This window comes from Terrapene carolina, unplaced genomic scaffold, assembly GCF_002925995.2.
Source record: "Terrapene carolina triunguis isolate 2854851 unplaced genomic scaffold, T_m_triunguis-2.0 Scaffold95, whole genome shotgun sequence".
Taxonomy (NCBI): domain Eukaryota; kingdom Metazoa; phylum Chordata; order Testudines; family Emydidae; genus Terrapene; species Terrapene triunguis.
In genome coordinates this window covers 34,355,169-34,371,336 of record NW_020664446.1, presented here as the reverse complement: position 1 = coordinate 34,371,336, position 16,168 = coordinate 34,355,169, and the positions used below count along the sequence as shown (strand labels likewise).

At 41.0% G+C, this 16,168-nt stretch overlaps 1 protein-coding gene across 1 annotated transcript; it reads left to right on the top strand.

Moving 5' to 3' along the window:
* Nucleotides 1–387: 387 nt before the first annotated feature.
* LOC112120494 (lipase member M-like) lies at nucleotides 388–15,749 on the top strand. Its single transcript, XM_024219595.1, has 9 exons — nucleotides 388–537; nucleotides 3,615–3,732; nucleotides 4,626–4,824; nucleotides 6,007–6,116; nucleotides 7,161–7,297; nucleotides 8,036–8,182; nucleotides 9,315–9,386; nucleotides 15,232–15,303; nucleotides 15,516–15,749. The coding sequence occupies exons 1-9, from the start codon at nucleotides 388–390 to the stop codon at nucleotides 15,747–15,749; spliced, it is 1,239 nt and encodes a 412-aa protein (XP_024075363.1).
* Nucleotides 15,750–16,168: the final 419 nt, after the last annotated feature.

Genomic DNA, 16,168 nt, shown 5'->3' with positions numbered 1-16,168 from the left:
ACCCCGTCACCCCATCCCTTAGCATAACCAAGCAGAGGCAGCTGCTAATTTGACGTAAGTAACCTACAACGAACATGCAAAACTATATCACTCCGATGGTGTGTGCTCCGTGACGATGTCTACAGGGCCCTTTCTCCAAGTACTGCTCCCCTCCTGGTGTTTACTGATGGTTTCATCCAGTATTGGATTAATTTAACAGAGAATCCAGGCTGCTGCCAAGCTCCCTTTGCTTTTTGCTTCCAGTTTTTGCTGCTCGCACTGCATAAGCAATCAGGGGCTGTGCCAGGTGGCTCACTGTGGTACCAGGCACAACTTCATCTTTCAGCAATTCACCTCTCATTGGACATAGTGCCATGTCTGCATTGTATTGTACGTGCAGAGAGAGCAATGTTGTTAACAGATGAATGTACTGTTTTACACAGAACCAAGATGTGGCTATTCATTACAGTGGCATATTTGTTCCAAGGAACTGTATCTTCAGAGAAACTCATAAGAATGAAGAGAGATCATGTGGATCCTGAAGCATATATGAACATTGTAAGTTATTCATTGGACTTAATGTAAAATGAATGGAATGCATTGCTGAAAGCACAGAATTGTTTACAATTGTCTGCGTTAACAGGTGCAGGTGAAATGCACTTAGCTAACATTTCACCTCTTCTCAAACACTTACTGTCATTCTGTTTTGCCAGATGTTCCTTCCTATCTACATGTATCGGAGTCCAGCTTCTGAGGGGTAGAAACTACAACAAGTTGTATTTTCTTTACTAAAGTGGCATAGTAAAATTTCCCCTTTGAATACTGGATTGTTGCACCAGCACCAGCCTTCCAGCTGAAAAAGGCAAGCAATGAAGGTTCTGGAACTACAGACTTCCTCTGCCGATATTTTTGGAAGTAATTTGTGATTTTTGGATGTCTCCATTTTTGGGGGGCACTCAGCATCAGACATAGTAAAGGGGCTGATTTTCAAAAAGTGCTGAGCACCCACTCCCTGAAAATCAAGCCCCTTTAAATCACTAGTTTCTTTAACAAAATCTTGATCCTACTGCCCTGCAGTGTAAAGGCCACTAAAGAATGCTGAGTATCTGTAAAACGACCCTGCCTTCCAGCAGCAGATGTGGAACCTTAAAGCTCTGGGACAGTGGTGGTTTCAGAGCAATGAGCTGGCTCTGCTCACTTCCTGTGTGACCCTGGGCAAGTCACTGTGACATACCAGGGTCCAATCCCGGCTCATGAACAGCTGTGTCACCCTTGCCATGAAACCTTGGGTGCCATACAATGCCTTGCTGAAGTAGCTGCCACCTGGGCAGCTCACAAACAGCCTTCCAGCATGCAAGCCACACCCTGAGTGTTTGTGTGTGACTGCAGCCTGCCAGCCACACTTGGATTACACGCTGGCTCTCACCAGCCTCGGTTATACTGCCGGGTGACCCCAACACACCCCCAGTCTTATATTTTCTCCCAGAAAGGTATGTCCCATACAGCCCAGCCCTCTTCCGGACAACACAAGTTATATTAGGTCCGTTATTTCTTTAAAATAAATAATATGTGCATCCCAAATGGAGTTTACCAGACACTTCAATTTAGACACACTGGATTAGATCAATCAATAAAACAAGTGTTTTAACTACGAAGAGGGAGGTTTTAAGTGAGCACAAGTAATGAAGCATAAGAGTCAGACATGATTACAGGAAAAATAAAGATAAGACATTTACTAATACCTAACTTAACAAACTATATCAGATTCAAGCAGTTTCTCACCATGTATTTTCAGCAGTCTTTCTGACCAAACCCTGTAGGTCCAGACCCCTTCTCTGGTTCAGATTCAACATTTTCAGATGGGCACCAAGAGACAAAAAGTCTATGTGGAAGGATGTACCCTGCTGCCTTTTTCTCACCTGTTTCAGCTTCCTTTCTTTCCCTTCCTGCTTGATGCCTCTGTTTACTGCTTACATGCAAAGTAAGCAGAGTACACATTCCTTTGTTTAGGACAGACTTGTTTGCCAACTTCAGTTTGGGCAGAGCTGTGGGTTTTGGAAAATGCTGGAAGGGCATAATGAATGGGGTCCCGCAGGGGTTGGGTTCTGGGTCCGGTTCTGTTCAATATCTTAATCAATGATTTAGATAATGGCATAGACAGTACACTTATAAAGTATGCAGATGATACCAACCTGGGAGGGGTTGCAAGTGCTTTGGAGTATAGGATTAAAATTCAAAATGATCTGGACAAACTGGAGAAATGGTCTAAAGTAAATAGGATGAAATTCAATAAGGACAAATGCAAAGTACTCCATTTAGGAAGGAACAACGAGTTGCACATATACAAAATGGGAAATGACTGGGACTAGGAAGGAGTACTACAGAAAAGGATCTGGGGGCCATAGTGGACCACAAGCTACATATGATTCAACAGTTTAACACTGTTGCAAAAAAAGTGAATATCATTCTGGGATGTATTAGCAGGAGTATTGTAAGCAAGACACGAGAAGTAATTCTTCGACTCTACTCCGCTCTGATTAACTCCGCAACCTTAACTCAGACGGACTGTCACCTCTCCTTCATAAACTTCATACATATACACATAACACCATTCATCTCCTTCAATATACATTTGTACAGTATGTGAATTACACAAGCTAACTTGGCATCCTTCAAAATAGACTCTTACTGAAATGTCTAGCTACTAATAGGTTTCTCAATGATTAATCCTTCTCTTTTAATCTCCATATTTTAAGTCTTTTCGAGATTTCTGTCTTTGTTTGACTAGGTGGCAGAATTCTAGAGCTGAGGTTTAGAACATAGAATCGTAGAAGTGTAGGGCTGTAAGGGACCTCAATAAATCATCTAGTCCAGTCCCCTGCGTGGAGGCAGGACTTAGTATTATCTAGGTCATTCCTCACAGGTGTTTGTCTAACCAGTTCTTAAAAACCTCCAATGATGGATGGAGTTTCCACAAGCTCCCTAGGTACAGTAATTTGTTCCAGTGCTTAACTACTCTTACAGTTAGGAAGTTTTTCCTAATGTCTAACCTAAATCTCCCAGGCTGCAATTTTATCCCACTGCTTCTTGTCCTGTCCACAGTGGATAAGGAGAACAATGTATCACCCTCCTTTTTATAACAACCTTTTACATACTTTAAGACTCAGTCTTCTCTCCTCTAGACTAAACAAACACATTTTTGTCTATCTTTCCATGTAGGTCATGATTTCTAGACTTTTAATAATTTTGGTTGCTCTCTTCTGGACTTTCTCTAATTTGTCCACCTCTTTCCCAAAGTGTGATACCCAGAACTGGACACAGTACTCCAACTGAGACCTTATCAGTGCTGAGTAGAGTGGACGAATTACTTTTCATGTCTTGCTTACAACATTCCTGCTAAAACGTTCCAGAATGTATTGTGCAGTATGAAAGAAAAGAGGGGTAGTTTTGAGGGATGTGTCATTAAAATATATTTTCTTTTTATTCTGGATACTTAATAACTAAGGGACCAGATCCTCAGCTGGATCTAGTCCACAATGTTTTCTCATCACAGAGATCCTTCCATATACATACTGTGTAGAAAATGAACACCCATAAGCCATCTGAAGCAAAAGCATTTGTGTTTTCTCTTGCAGAGCGAGCTCATTACCTATAGAGGGTACCCCAGTGAGGAGTATGAAGTGGTGACAGAAGATGGCTATATCCTTAGCATTAACAGAATCCCTTATGGAATAGAAAATCAGGGGAATACGGGTATGATTTATTTCTGTAAAGCAACGAAGACTTAAGAGGACACATTTTGAAAAACAGGTGTCTAAATTGCTTTGCCAATCTGCATATGTTTGGACTCAAGTCCTGCTTGCCTTATGTGAGTAGTCACACTGAAGTTGATGGAAATGTTTTTGTGAGTAAGGTGAGCAGAATTTGGTGCTAAATCAGTGGCATTGGAACCATTTGTACAGAGGGGGTGTTGAAAGCCATTGAACAAAACTGTAAACCCTGTATATGATGGAAACCACTTCAAGCAGGGGGTGCTCTTGCACCCGTAGTTCCAGCACCCATGTTCTAATGGTCTGGTTTTGAAAATCTGGCCTTGAATGAACCGAAGCTTGTACTCTGATCATGAGGGATTTAGCATTTGATCAGTAGAAGTCTAAAAAAAAAAAAAGAAGCTTGAAGTCTGCAATCTACCCCAAACACCCACTTTCAGGGAAGCCCAGTTTCTTCCTTGGATCTCACGGTTTGTGTTGTGGTTGCTTTTGTTCACACCTGTTTAATCTCAGTGATGAATTAACATTTTGAATAAAGAAAGCCTTTATTAAATATTCCATGCCTTTACTACTTAAATTAAGGTATTTAGAAGCTCATCTCTCAGTTCCGCCAGAACTTCTTCAGTAAAACCAGCGAGACTAGACTTTACATTCTGGTATTCCTAAGATAAACAGGAAATCAACTTTTTAAAAGTCCAGGCATTCATTATATCTCATAACAAATTGAAAAAGGGATACACACATTTAAAAAAATCCATAGGAGTCTGCCTTTAATCCAGCACAGGACTGGGAATCACCGTTTTGAGTACTGGACAGGAGTATCATTGTATTACCATATTAATCCAGCAGCTCAGTAAAGTGCTTTTTTTCTTTCAGTTGTAAAGCCTGCCGTGTTTCTCCAACATGGATTACTAGGAGATGCTAGCAACTGGGTCACAAACCTGGCCAACAATAGCCTGGGCTTCATACTAGCAGATGCTGGCTATGACGTTTGGATGGGAAACAGCAGAGGGAACACCTGGTCTAGAAGACACCTCAATCTTTCTGTTGAGCAAGATGAGTTCTGGTCTTTCAGGTAGACTGAATTACTGAGCACTGTTGGAAATAGCATTCAGAAGGACTTGGGTTATTGTTAATGGGATATTGAAATCTTTCATTTTTATCTGTCTGCTCATCTATCTAGATTTTTATAAAGCACCCATCACTGTGGTGTCAGAGTGCATCTGGATCATTGGTTTAATGCAGGTTGACAATGAGTGAAAATTGTTGACATCTGATGGCTTAGAAGCTGGTTAATGAGCTGGCTGTGGTCTGTCCACACTGTAAAAATATTACCATAACTGGCACTAATTGGAGTCCTCATTGGCTTATTAGACACTGCTGAGTTTCAACAACAGGGTGACTCAGGAAGACTGCACTGCTTGTGTTCACACTGTACCTTCCCTGAAGGCAAACAGAAAACTTCAATCACTAGGGCTTCCAGTGCACTGTTATTTTAATGAATGTTTAAAGACTAGACTGTAGTTGTGGCGACGAAAAAGGAAGGAGACAGAAAGCCAGGTTATGGTAGCCGAAAAGCCAAAAAGCCTTAAAGCCTCCCAGGAAAAGTTTTCTGGGGTTTTTATTTTTTTTTTACTTTTTTGCTTACAATACTTCTAAGTGGTTAGATTCTTGCGCATAGGGGGGAGTGTACAGTGTACAACAACATAAGATAACAAACCCATATCTTGTGCACGTGAAAGCAAGCTGCGAGGGTAATAATTAAATCAGCCAAATAAATTTCCTAATTACAAACACTAAAGTAAAAGTCACTCCTGCCTCGTAGCCCCAAACACAGTGTGCCGCATCTGTGGGCTGGCAATTCGGGAGCTATGCGTCCCTACATGTAGTGGTACATTATATGATCCTGTGTCTCCATGAAAGTGGTTCCATTACTGTGTAATTAATTGTTCCTTCTACATAGGAAGATTAGGCACTCATGGTTTGATCCTAAGCCCACTCTAATTAAAAGGAGTCTGTCCATTGACTTCAATGGGGTCTGGATCAATCCCTAAGGTATGAGCAGAAAGCACCTCGGAAATTAGTGAACAGTCTCTTTTACACCAGGTGCCACAAAGACCTAGGACTCAAAATAGTAGAATTATTCACAAAACAGTTTGTTTTTTCTTATCTGACAAACCTAGATTTCCTTTATCCAATGCTAACTCATCTGTGATTTAATTTATGCATGCATGTTTTTCATCCTTTCTCTTGGCAGTTTTGATGAGATGGCTAAGTTTGACCTTCCAGCAGTGCTAAACTTTATTATGCAGAAAACTGGACAAGAGCAGTTGTACTATGTTGGCTATTCACAGGGTGCCACTATAGGTATGTAATGTTACAAGGAATGCAGACTGATGTATTATGGATAGGGCCCTATCTCAGGAAATCTCATCTCCCCCCATGAAATCTGGTCTTTTGTGCGCTTTTACCCTCTACTATACAGATTTCACAGGGGAGACCAGCATTTCTCACATTGGGGGTCCTGACCCAAAAGGGAGTTGCAGGGGGTCACAAAGGGGGTCACAAAGTTATTTTAGGGGGGTCATGGTATTGCAACCCTTACTTCTGCTCCTTTTTGGGTCAGGATCCCTACAATTACAACACCGTGAAATTTCAGCTGAAATCATGAAATTTATTATTTTTAAAATCCTATGACCGTGAAATTGACCAAAATGGACCATGAATTTGGTAGGGCCCTAGTTATGGAATCATGTCTGCACCACTATACAGTAGTGAAGACTGTGTTTGGATCTCTCTAAGACCTTTTATGAGTGTCTTAAAATTGAGATGTAAAAACACTTCCTAAACTGACAGTTGTAAAATGTAGGAAACTTTAATGAAGCCAATTTTTATTTATATGAAAGATGATAAAACAAAATGAGCCAAATGTATTCCTGCTGTAACTCTAATGATTTGGACTTACATTGGAGTTTAATATGGCCCAATAGTTGCATTGGGTTCATGGGTTAAGGGGTTTTGGATCTAACTGGGGGATCAGGGCTTAAGTTAAGACAAGCAAAATGTGGAGATGGCCGCAGACAGAGGGGTTGAGTGGAGTGGAGGATAAAAACAAAGGCAATATGATGAGGCAGTTGTTTGGGAGAGCAATGCATGTATCTTCAGAACTAAATAGCATATATATGCGCGATGGAGTATCAGTGTAGGAGGAGAATGTAAGACAATAGTTTGCAAGCCTGTAGGACAGGGAGGATAGTTGAGTTTCAAATGAAATCTAGGACTTACTTACTTCAGGAATAAATCACTATTTGACTAGCTATAGGTTTGAAACTGAAGGATGGAGTATGGTAAATACTGATATTTTAGTTTATGAAAGTTGCTCTAGTTAATTTCTCTCTTGAATTTTCTCAGCTTTCATTACATTTTCAACAATGCCCCAGCTGGCTAAAAGAATCAAACTGTATTTTGCCTTAGCCCCTGTAACTACAGTTAAATATGCCAGAAGCCCTGCAGTAAAACTCCTGTATCTTCCTGAAAAGTTTCTCAGGGTATGTGATACTTCTACTTAAAATATTTGATTGTCTAAATATTTATTTGACTTTTAGAATGGACGAACTGAAAACATATATTTAACTAGAAATGTATGGGTCTGTTCATGTCTGTGGTTAAAGATGTTCAGCTCTGCCCACAACACTGGGAGAATTAATTGACCTACTTACGTCTTTCTCTTACTTATGTCCAGAAATACAAAAGGAGAATATTGCATTCCACAAAGTTAAGTTCATGACTTAAAAAACATACTTACCTATATTTACAGTAACTCCAGAAGAATCGCTGTCGCTCCAGTCCTACAGACACTAAATCACATGCATAAGTGTTACGCAAGTGTAAGTAATCCCATTGATGTCAATGGGGCTACTTATTTGTGCAAAACTGCTCATGTGCATAAGTATTTGCAGGTGCAGGAGCAAAAGCAGAACTGGAGTTAACTTGAAAGTGAATCTATCATTAAACAAGCAAAAAAATCTGAAGCACAACCACGTTGATTGGGCAATGCCTGTGCTACACCTGTTTGATGGATAAACAAATGACTTCTTTCCCACATGCCCCCCCTCCTCAAGCAGTATGTAGCCAGCAGGTTAGTGGAGGGAGGGAAAATAGGGGTGTATTCATTAAGGAAGGGGAGGAAATAAAAAGGGGGAAATAGAGTATAAAGGGGGGGTGTTGAAAAAAGAAAAATGCATAGAACAATTCAGTAAGTGAGCAATACCTTTGTGTTTTTCCAGGTCTTGCTTGGCAGAAGGGAATTATTTCACCAAAGTGAATGGCTGAGAAAGCTCATTGTTTCCTTTTGTGGCCGCAGCATTTTTGCTAAGCTTTGTGGAAATGTTTTCTTCATTCTGGGAGGCTACAATGTGAATAACATAAATATGGTATGTACAACACAGCTTGGCTGTAGTTCTGTGGGGAGATTTCTAGCCCCTGTATTCAAGTTATATTCAATTTTAACTTGAAACTCTGTGATTTGAATCTTGAAGGCCTTAGTCAGGGCCAAATCACGTCCTTCCCTGGAAAAGTCCACAGGCATGGTTTGAGAGAGAGGAAAGCTCTCAGAGGGCTATATGACCGTGTTGGGGGAGAGCTTTGTCCACCTGTCAGAAATGCAGGCAGTTCAGTCCCCAGAATCCACAGATGTCCCAACACTCACAAGGGTTTAGGGAAATGTGCTGGAGTTCTCTCTCACGCCCATGGTGAGAGAGAGCTGGCTGCTGCCGATGGAACTGTTGTTTATAATTGAGGTTTCACAGTGCACTGGGGCACCACAGAAAAGGTTATTAAGCCTCAGGCTGTATCCCATTTTCAACAGATTCCCTCTAAGGTCGGAAGGGAGAGAGGAACAATGCTTGGTAGCAAACCCACCCCCCTCATCTAACACCTCCCATCATGTGGATCCTCAGCACTGCAGAGGTCTCTTCATGGGTCCAAGAATGAAAGACATGCATGAACAGGGAGATTGACACTTGAGGATCCCTTTTTCATTCAATTCTAGGCAAAATAATCTGCCCCTCAAGTTTTTACTTGCACTTTTTTCAAGCAAAATCCCCTTTGATTTTTGAATTAGACTTTTGCTGAATCATGGACTGTGTAACAGCTTCTTAAGGACGAGACTCAGGATTTAGCTGTATATGTTTGTGGTAGTTAGCACGTTCCTGGACCATCAAGGGCTCCCCCTCATATCCCAAATCCTACCTATTAATCCCTACAAGTGTGAACTAAATAAATACTCTGTTGTCTCTTCGATAAATCTCCTGACTTATCAAAATGGTTGACTTCATATCCTTTGAGACTATAACTCCGTTAAAAATTTTGCATAATGTTTTTCTGTATCCAATGCGTTGCCACATTTGAAGTACTTGGTAAGGGCTGATCCTGCCACCTTTACTCATATGGAGTACCTTACTCCATGAGTAGTTCCACTGCCATTACCAGAAGTACTCTAGTGAAAAGGTACTACTCTGTGAGAAAAGGGGTGGAACTGGTCCCTCACTGAATGTTTTCTTTCAGAGTCGTGTTAATGTATACGTAGCCCGAGCCCCAGCAGGAACATCTGTACAAAATGTAATCCACTGGAGCCAGGTACTGTTCAGCTTTTGAGCTGCAAAGTAGGTGCTAACCACTGTATGTTATACCAATTGGGTGTATTTAATATTCTCAAGTGAAGTTACAGCTAATGGGTTGGAAACTCACCTAATTTGTGGTTTACAACTGAAATCTCAACAAAAACAGTACTTTTTATTGACATTTAACAACAGGTATTGAAATTCCTCCAGGAAAGACAAGAACATTTGGAAATCAAAGGGAAGGGTAATGCGGCAAGTAGTCTTACTAATATATATACAGTACAGCAAACGAAAAGGTCTCAGGTTCTTACTTTAATTAATTACTCCTTATAACAGCTCTTATTACATCCTTTTTTCTACACAACCTATCAATTCAGAGGCAGTATTAGAACTACAGACAATAATTCTTCTAGTCAGTAGGTTTACTATCTTTCCTTGTGTGATAGCATATTCTAGGAAAAGGAAATCTTGTATGACAGGGTTGCTGAATTTTTGTTTTTGTGGTCAGTATAAGATAAGACATTCTTATACTAAGATAAGTACTCTGCCAATACTGCAGGATTGGGGACAGAGAAGGAAACACTTCCAAGTACAGTGCACTTGCAAATATGCATATACGTTCGTTGCAACCACAAACACTTGAACAGTAGGGAAAATACCAAAGAAACGCACCACAGCAGCACTTCAAAAAGAGGAACCACACAAAAATGAGGAGGCTAATTAAACAGAAATTAAAAGGAACAGTCACAAGAGTGAAACCCCTGCAAACCTGCCAAACAATCAGTGGGGCCACTGAATGATTAAGGTGCTAAGGAGTACTCAAAGAAGACAAGGCCATTGCAGAGAAGCTAAATAAAATCTTTCAATCAGTCTTCACTGCAGAGGATGTCAGGGAGCTTCCCACACCAGCCATTTTTTTAGGTGACAAATCTGAGGAACTATCACAGATTAAGGTGATAAAATTAAAAACTGATAAATTAATAATCACCAGGACCAGATGGTATTCACCCAAGAGTTCGGAAGGAATTCAAATATGAAATTGCACAACTACTAACTGTGGTATGTAACCTATTGCTTAAATCAGCCTCTGTTCCAGATGACTGGAGGATAACTAATATAATTCCATTTTTTAAAAAAGGCTCCAGAGGCAAACCTGGCAATTACAGGCCAGTGAACCTAAATTCAGTACCAGGCAAATTGGTTGAAACTATAATATATAACAGAATTATCAGACACATAGATGAACATGATTTGTAGGGGAAGAGTCAACAAGGTTTTTGTAAAGGGAAATCATGCCTCACCAATCTATTAGAATTCTTTCAGTGTGTCAACAAGCAAGTGGACAAGGGTGATCCAGTGGATATAGTGTACTTGGACTTTCAGAAAGCCTTTGACAAAGTCTCACACCAAAAGTCTTAAGCAAAGTAGGCAGTCATGGGATAAGAAGGAAGGTGCTTTCATGAATCAGTAACTGGTTAAAAGACAGAAACAAATGGTAAGAATAAATTGTCAGTTTTCACAATGGAGAGAAGTAAATAGCAGGGTCCCCCAAGGATCTATACTGGGATGAGTGCTGTTCAATATATTCATAAATGATTTGGAAAAAGAGGTAAACAGTGAGGTAGCAAAGTTTGCAGATACAAAATTACTCAAGATAGTTAAATCCAAAGCAGACTGCAAAGTGTTACAAAGGGGTGGCAAAATACATATTTTGGATGTGTAAGCATTTGGGAAATTTGTCCTGATTATACTTTTTATTAGGGCTGTCGATTAATCACAGTTAACTCATGTGATTAACTCAAAAATATTAATTGTGACTAAATTTTATGATTTATCGCAGTTTCAATCGCACGGTTAATAGAATATCAATTGAAATTCATTAAATATTTTGGATGTTTTTCTACATTTTCAAATATATCTATTTCAATTACAACACAGAATATGAAGTGTACAGTGCTCACTTTACATTTTTATTTTTGATTACAAATATTTGTACTGTAAAAATGATAAAAGAAATAGTATTTTTCAATTCACCTCATACAACTAGTGCAATTGGTCCACACTGGTTTGGATCGTTATTGAGCAGAACCTGTCGTCAGCATGGACACATGTCCTCTGGAACAGTGGTTGAAGCATGAAGGGACATATGAATCTTTAGCGCATCTGGCACGTAAATATCTTGCAATGCTGGCTACAACAGTGCCATAAGAACGCCTGTTCTCACTTTCAGGTGACATTGTAAATAAGAAGCAGGCAGCATTATCTCCTGCAAATGTAAACAAACTTGTTTGTCTACGCAATTGGTTGAACAAGAAGTAGGAGTGAATGGACTTGTAGGCTCTAAAGTTTTACATTGTTTTATTTTTGAATGCAGTTATATTTTGTACATAAATCTACATTTGTAAATTCAGCTTTCATGATAACGAGATTGCACTACTGTACTTGTATTAGGTGAATTGAAAAATACTATTTCTTTAGTTTTTTACAGTGCAGATATTTGTAATCAGAAATAAATATCAAGAGAACACTGTACACTTTGTATTCTGTATTGTAACTGAAATAACATATTTGAAAATTTAGAAAACATCCAAAAATATTTAAATAAATGGTATTCTATTATTGTTTAACAGCACGATCAATAGTGATTAATTTTTTTAATTGCTTGACAGTCCTACTTTTTATGTGTGTGACCTGTATCTGTAAAGAAATAAATACAGATTCAGAGCTTCCAAAGCCAGAGGATCCATTGTGGTCATCTAGTCTGACCTCCTGTATAACATAGGCCATAGAATTTCCCCAAATAATTCCTTTTGAACTAGAGCATATATTTTAATCTTTTATAGAGGCTCAAGGGGGAAAAAATGAAATGGGGAACACTGCAAATGATTTCATTCTATACTAGTGTCTGTCTACCAGTTGGCAAATATGACAGGTGCTGTAATTTGGTCTCCCAAGCCCAGTTAGTCCTTATTACTATTTATTATTTGTATTACCAAAGTGCTTAGGAGCCCTACTTGTGGACCAGGACCCCATTGTGCTAACAAGGTTACCGACTATTGGTAATTTCTTGGACACTGACAGAGACACCTATCCACTTGTCTCTGAGACCCCTAACTAATTTAAGACAGGAGATCTACATTACACACTTCACCTCTCTACAAAGGAAAAAGGACCGTAAGCTGTCTAAAATCCTACCTGCCACATGGGGCCACAACAGAGGTACCCCTAACTCACCCAGCAATATCGTCAATTTATCCAGCTACACACTCAACCCAGCAGAAGAGTCTGTCCTATCTCGGGGACTCTCTTTTTGCCCCAGCACCCCCACGAACATGATACAGTTCTGCGGTGATCTGGAAGCCTACTTTCGCCGCCTCCGACTCAAAGAATACTTTCAAGATAACACTGAACAGCGCACTGATACACAGATACCCTCCCACCAATAACACAGGAAGAAGAACTCCACATGGACTCCTCCTGAGGGTCGAAATGACAGTCTGGACCTATACATAGAATGCTTCCGCCGACGTGCACAGGCAGAAATTGTGGAAAAACAACATCGCTTGCCTCATAACCTAAGTCGTGCAGAACGCAATGCCATCCACAGCCTCAGAAACCACCCTGACATTATCATCAAAGAGGCTGATAAAGGAGGTGCTGTTGTCATCATGAACAGGTCTGACTACCAGAAGGAGGCTGCCAGACAACTCTCCAATACCAAATGCTACAGGCCACTTTCCTCAGATCCCACTGAGGAATACACTAAGAAACTGCACCATCTACTCAGGACACTCCCTACACTAGCACAGGAACAAATCAACTTACCCTTAGAGCCCCGACCGGGGTTATTCTATCTACTACCTAAGATCCACAAACCTGGAAATCCTGGAAGCCCTATCATCTCGGGCATTGGCACTCTCACTGAAGGACTGTCTGGATATGTGGACTCCCTACTCAGACCCTACGCCACCAGCACTCCCAGGTATCTCCGTGACACCACAGATTTCCTGAGAAAACTACAATGCATTGGTGACCTCCCAGAAAACACCATCCTAGCCACCATGGATGTAGAGGCTCTCTACACAAACATCCCACACACAGATGGAATACAAGCTGTCAGGAACAGTATCCCTGATGATGACACAGCACTACTTATTGCTGAGCTCTGTGACTTTATCCTCACGCACAATTATTTCAAATTTGGTGACAACATATACCTCCAGACCAGTGGCACCGCTATGGGCACCCGCATGGCCCCACAATATGCCAACATTTTTATGGCTGACCTGGAACAACGATTCCTCAGCTCTCGTCCACTCATGCCCCTTCTCTACCTACGCTATATTGATGACATCTTCATCATCTGGACCCATGGGAAGGAGACCCTGGAAGAATTCCACCATGATTTCAACAGCTTCCACCCCACCATCAACCTCAGCCTGGACCAATCTACACGGGAGTTCCACTTCCTAGACACCACCGTACAAATAAGCGATGGCCACATTAACACCACCCTATACCGAAAACCCACCGACCGCTACGCCTACCTTCATGCCTCCAGCTTCCACCCCGGTCACACCACATGATCCATCGTCTACAGCCAAGCACTGAGGTACAATCGCATCTGCTCCAACCCCTCAGACAGAGACCAACACCTACAAGATCTTCACCAGGCATTCTCAAAACTACGATACCCACACAAGGAAATAAAGAAACAAATCAACAGAGCCAGACGTGTACCCAGAAGCCTCCTGCTACAAGACAGGCCCAAAAAAGAAACCAACAGAACTCCACTGGCCATCACCTACAGTCCTCAGCTTAAACCTCTCCAACGCATCATCAGTGATCTACAACCCATCCTGGACAATGATCCCTCACTTTCACAGACCTTGGGAGGCAGGCCAGTCCTCACTCACAGACAACCTGCCAACCTTAAGCATATTCTCACCAGCAACCACGCACCGCACCATAACAACTCTAACTCAGGAACCAACCCATGCAACAAACCTCGATGCCAACTCTGCCCACATATCTCCACCAGCAACACCATCACAGGACCTAACCAGATCAGCTACAACATCACTGGCTCATTCACCTGCACGTCCACCAATGTTATATATGCCATCATATGCCAGCAATGCCCCTCTGCTATGTACATTGGCCAAACTGGACAGTCACTACGCAAGAGGATAAATGGACACAAGTCAGATATCAGGAATGGCAATATACAAAAACCTGTAGGAGAACACTTCAACCTCCCTGGCCACACAATAGCAGATGTAAAGGTAGCCATCTTACAGCAAAAAAACTTCAGGACCAGACTCCAAAGAGAAACTGCTGAGCTCCAGTTCATTTGCAAATTTGACACCATCAGATCAGGATTAAACAAAGACTGTGAATGGCTATCCAACTACAGAAGCAGTTTCTCCTCCCTTGGTGTTCACACCTCAACTGCTAGCAGAGCACCTCACCCTCCCTGATTGAACTAACCTCGTTATCTCCATACTGATTTATACCTGCCTCTGGAGATTTCCATTACTTGCATCTGAAGAAGTGAGGTTCTTACCCACGAAAGCTTATGCTCCCAATACTTCTGTTAGTCTTAAAGGTGCCACAGGACCCTCTGTTACTTTTTACAGATTCAGACTAACACGGCTACCCCTCTGATACTTAACTAATTTAATGTAGACTTCCACATAGCCTTGAAATGGGATTAAGTTTAATTGCTGTCAGCATAGTGTAAGGTGGAATCCAACCAAAGGCTTTGAGGTGAAAGATTCCATGGCTTACTTTTTATCCCCTGATCAACTGATTTGTATATTACAATTGTAACTTTTTATCTCTCTTGCTTTTCATATTAGATACTTAATTCAGGAGAATTCCAAGCTTATAACTGGCGCAGTCAAACCAAGAATATGGCGAAATTTGGTCAGGTAGGATTATGATTTTTTTTGTTTAACAGTGCCATCATCTTTGGAAAAATAAAACAATTGGGAAGAGAGCCCAGGAGTGGGGGGAGTAAGGGGCATTTTTCTTCCTGGTTTTGATTGAGGAGCAGCTTCTCTCATCATTTACTGAATGGATGTGTGTAAAATTTGCTGTGACTTCACAGGCTTTCATTTCTACACTATTCACTGTTTTCCAGGCCACCCCTCCTTTATACAAGATAAAAGATATGACAGTGCCAACTGCAATATGGACTGGTGGACAAGACTTGCTTGCAGACTTAAAGGATGCTAATGTTTTACGCCCTCAAATTATTAATCTTGTTCATTACAAAAACATTCCTGAATGGGCACATCTGGATTTCATCTGGGGGCTGGATGCGCCGCTGCGCATGTACAATGAAATCATTGACCTAATGGAGAAGCATCCATAAACCACACAAAGTAGCCATGCTTTAAGTTAATGATGGATTCTCTGATGAAGCTTGTTTTCTCTGTGTATGGAAAGAGGCCTATTTTTCTTTTTATAAAAAAGTTAACCCTCTACTGACTCCATTATTTACTATGATTGGCTGTATTTTCACTACATTTGTTGTTGTTATATTTTCTATCCTGCTGGTGATTTTCAGTAACTACAGTATCACCTCAGGAAACAAAGCTACATTTCTCGAAGAATCACTTTAACTTCACTCCTGCTATGGAAGGCAGAAGAGAGTCCAGTGCCGAGTGTGTGTGTGTGTGTGTGTGTGTGTAGAAGTGCTGAGCAGTACCCTGTCTATCCGCTGTTCAGAAATGGCAGAAGCACTCCTGCTTTCACACCCAGCTATCATTGGGATGAAACAATGCTAGCTCT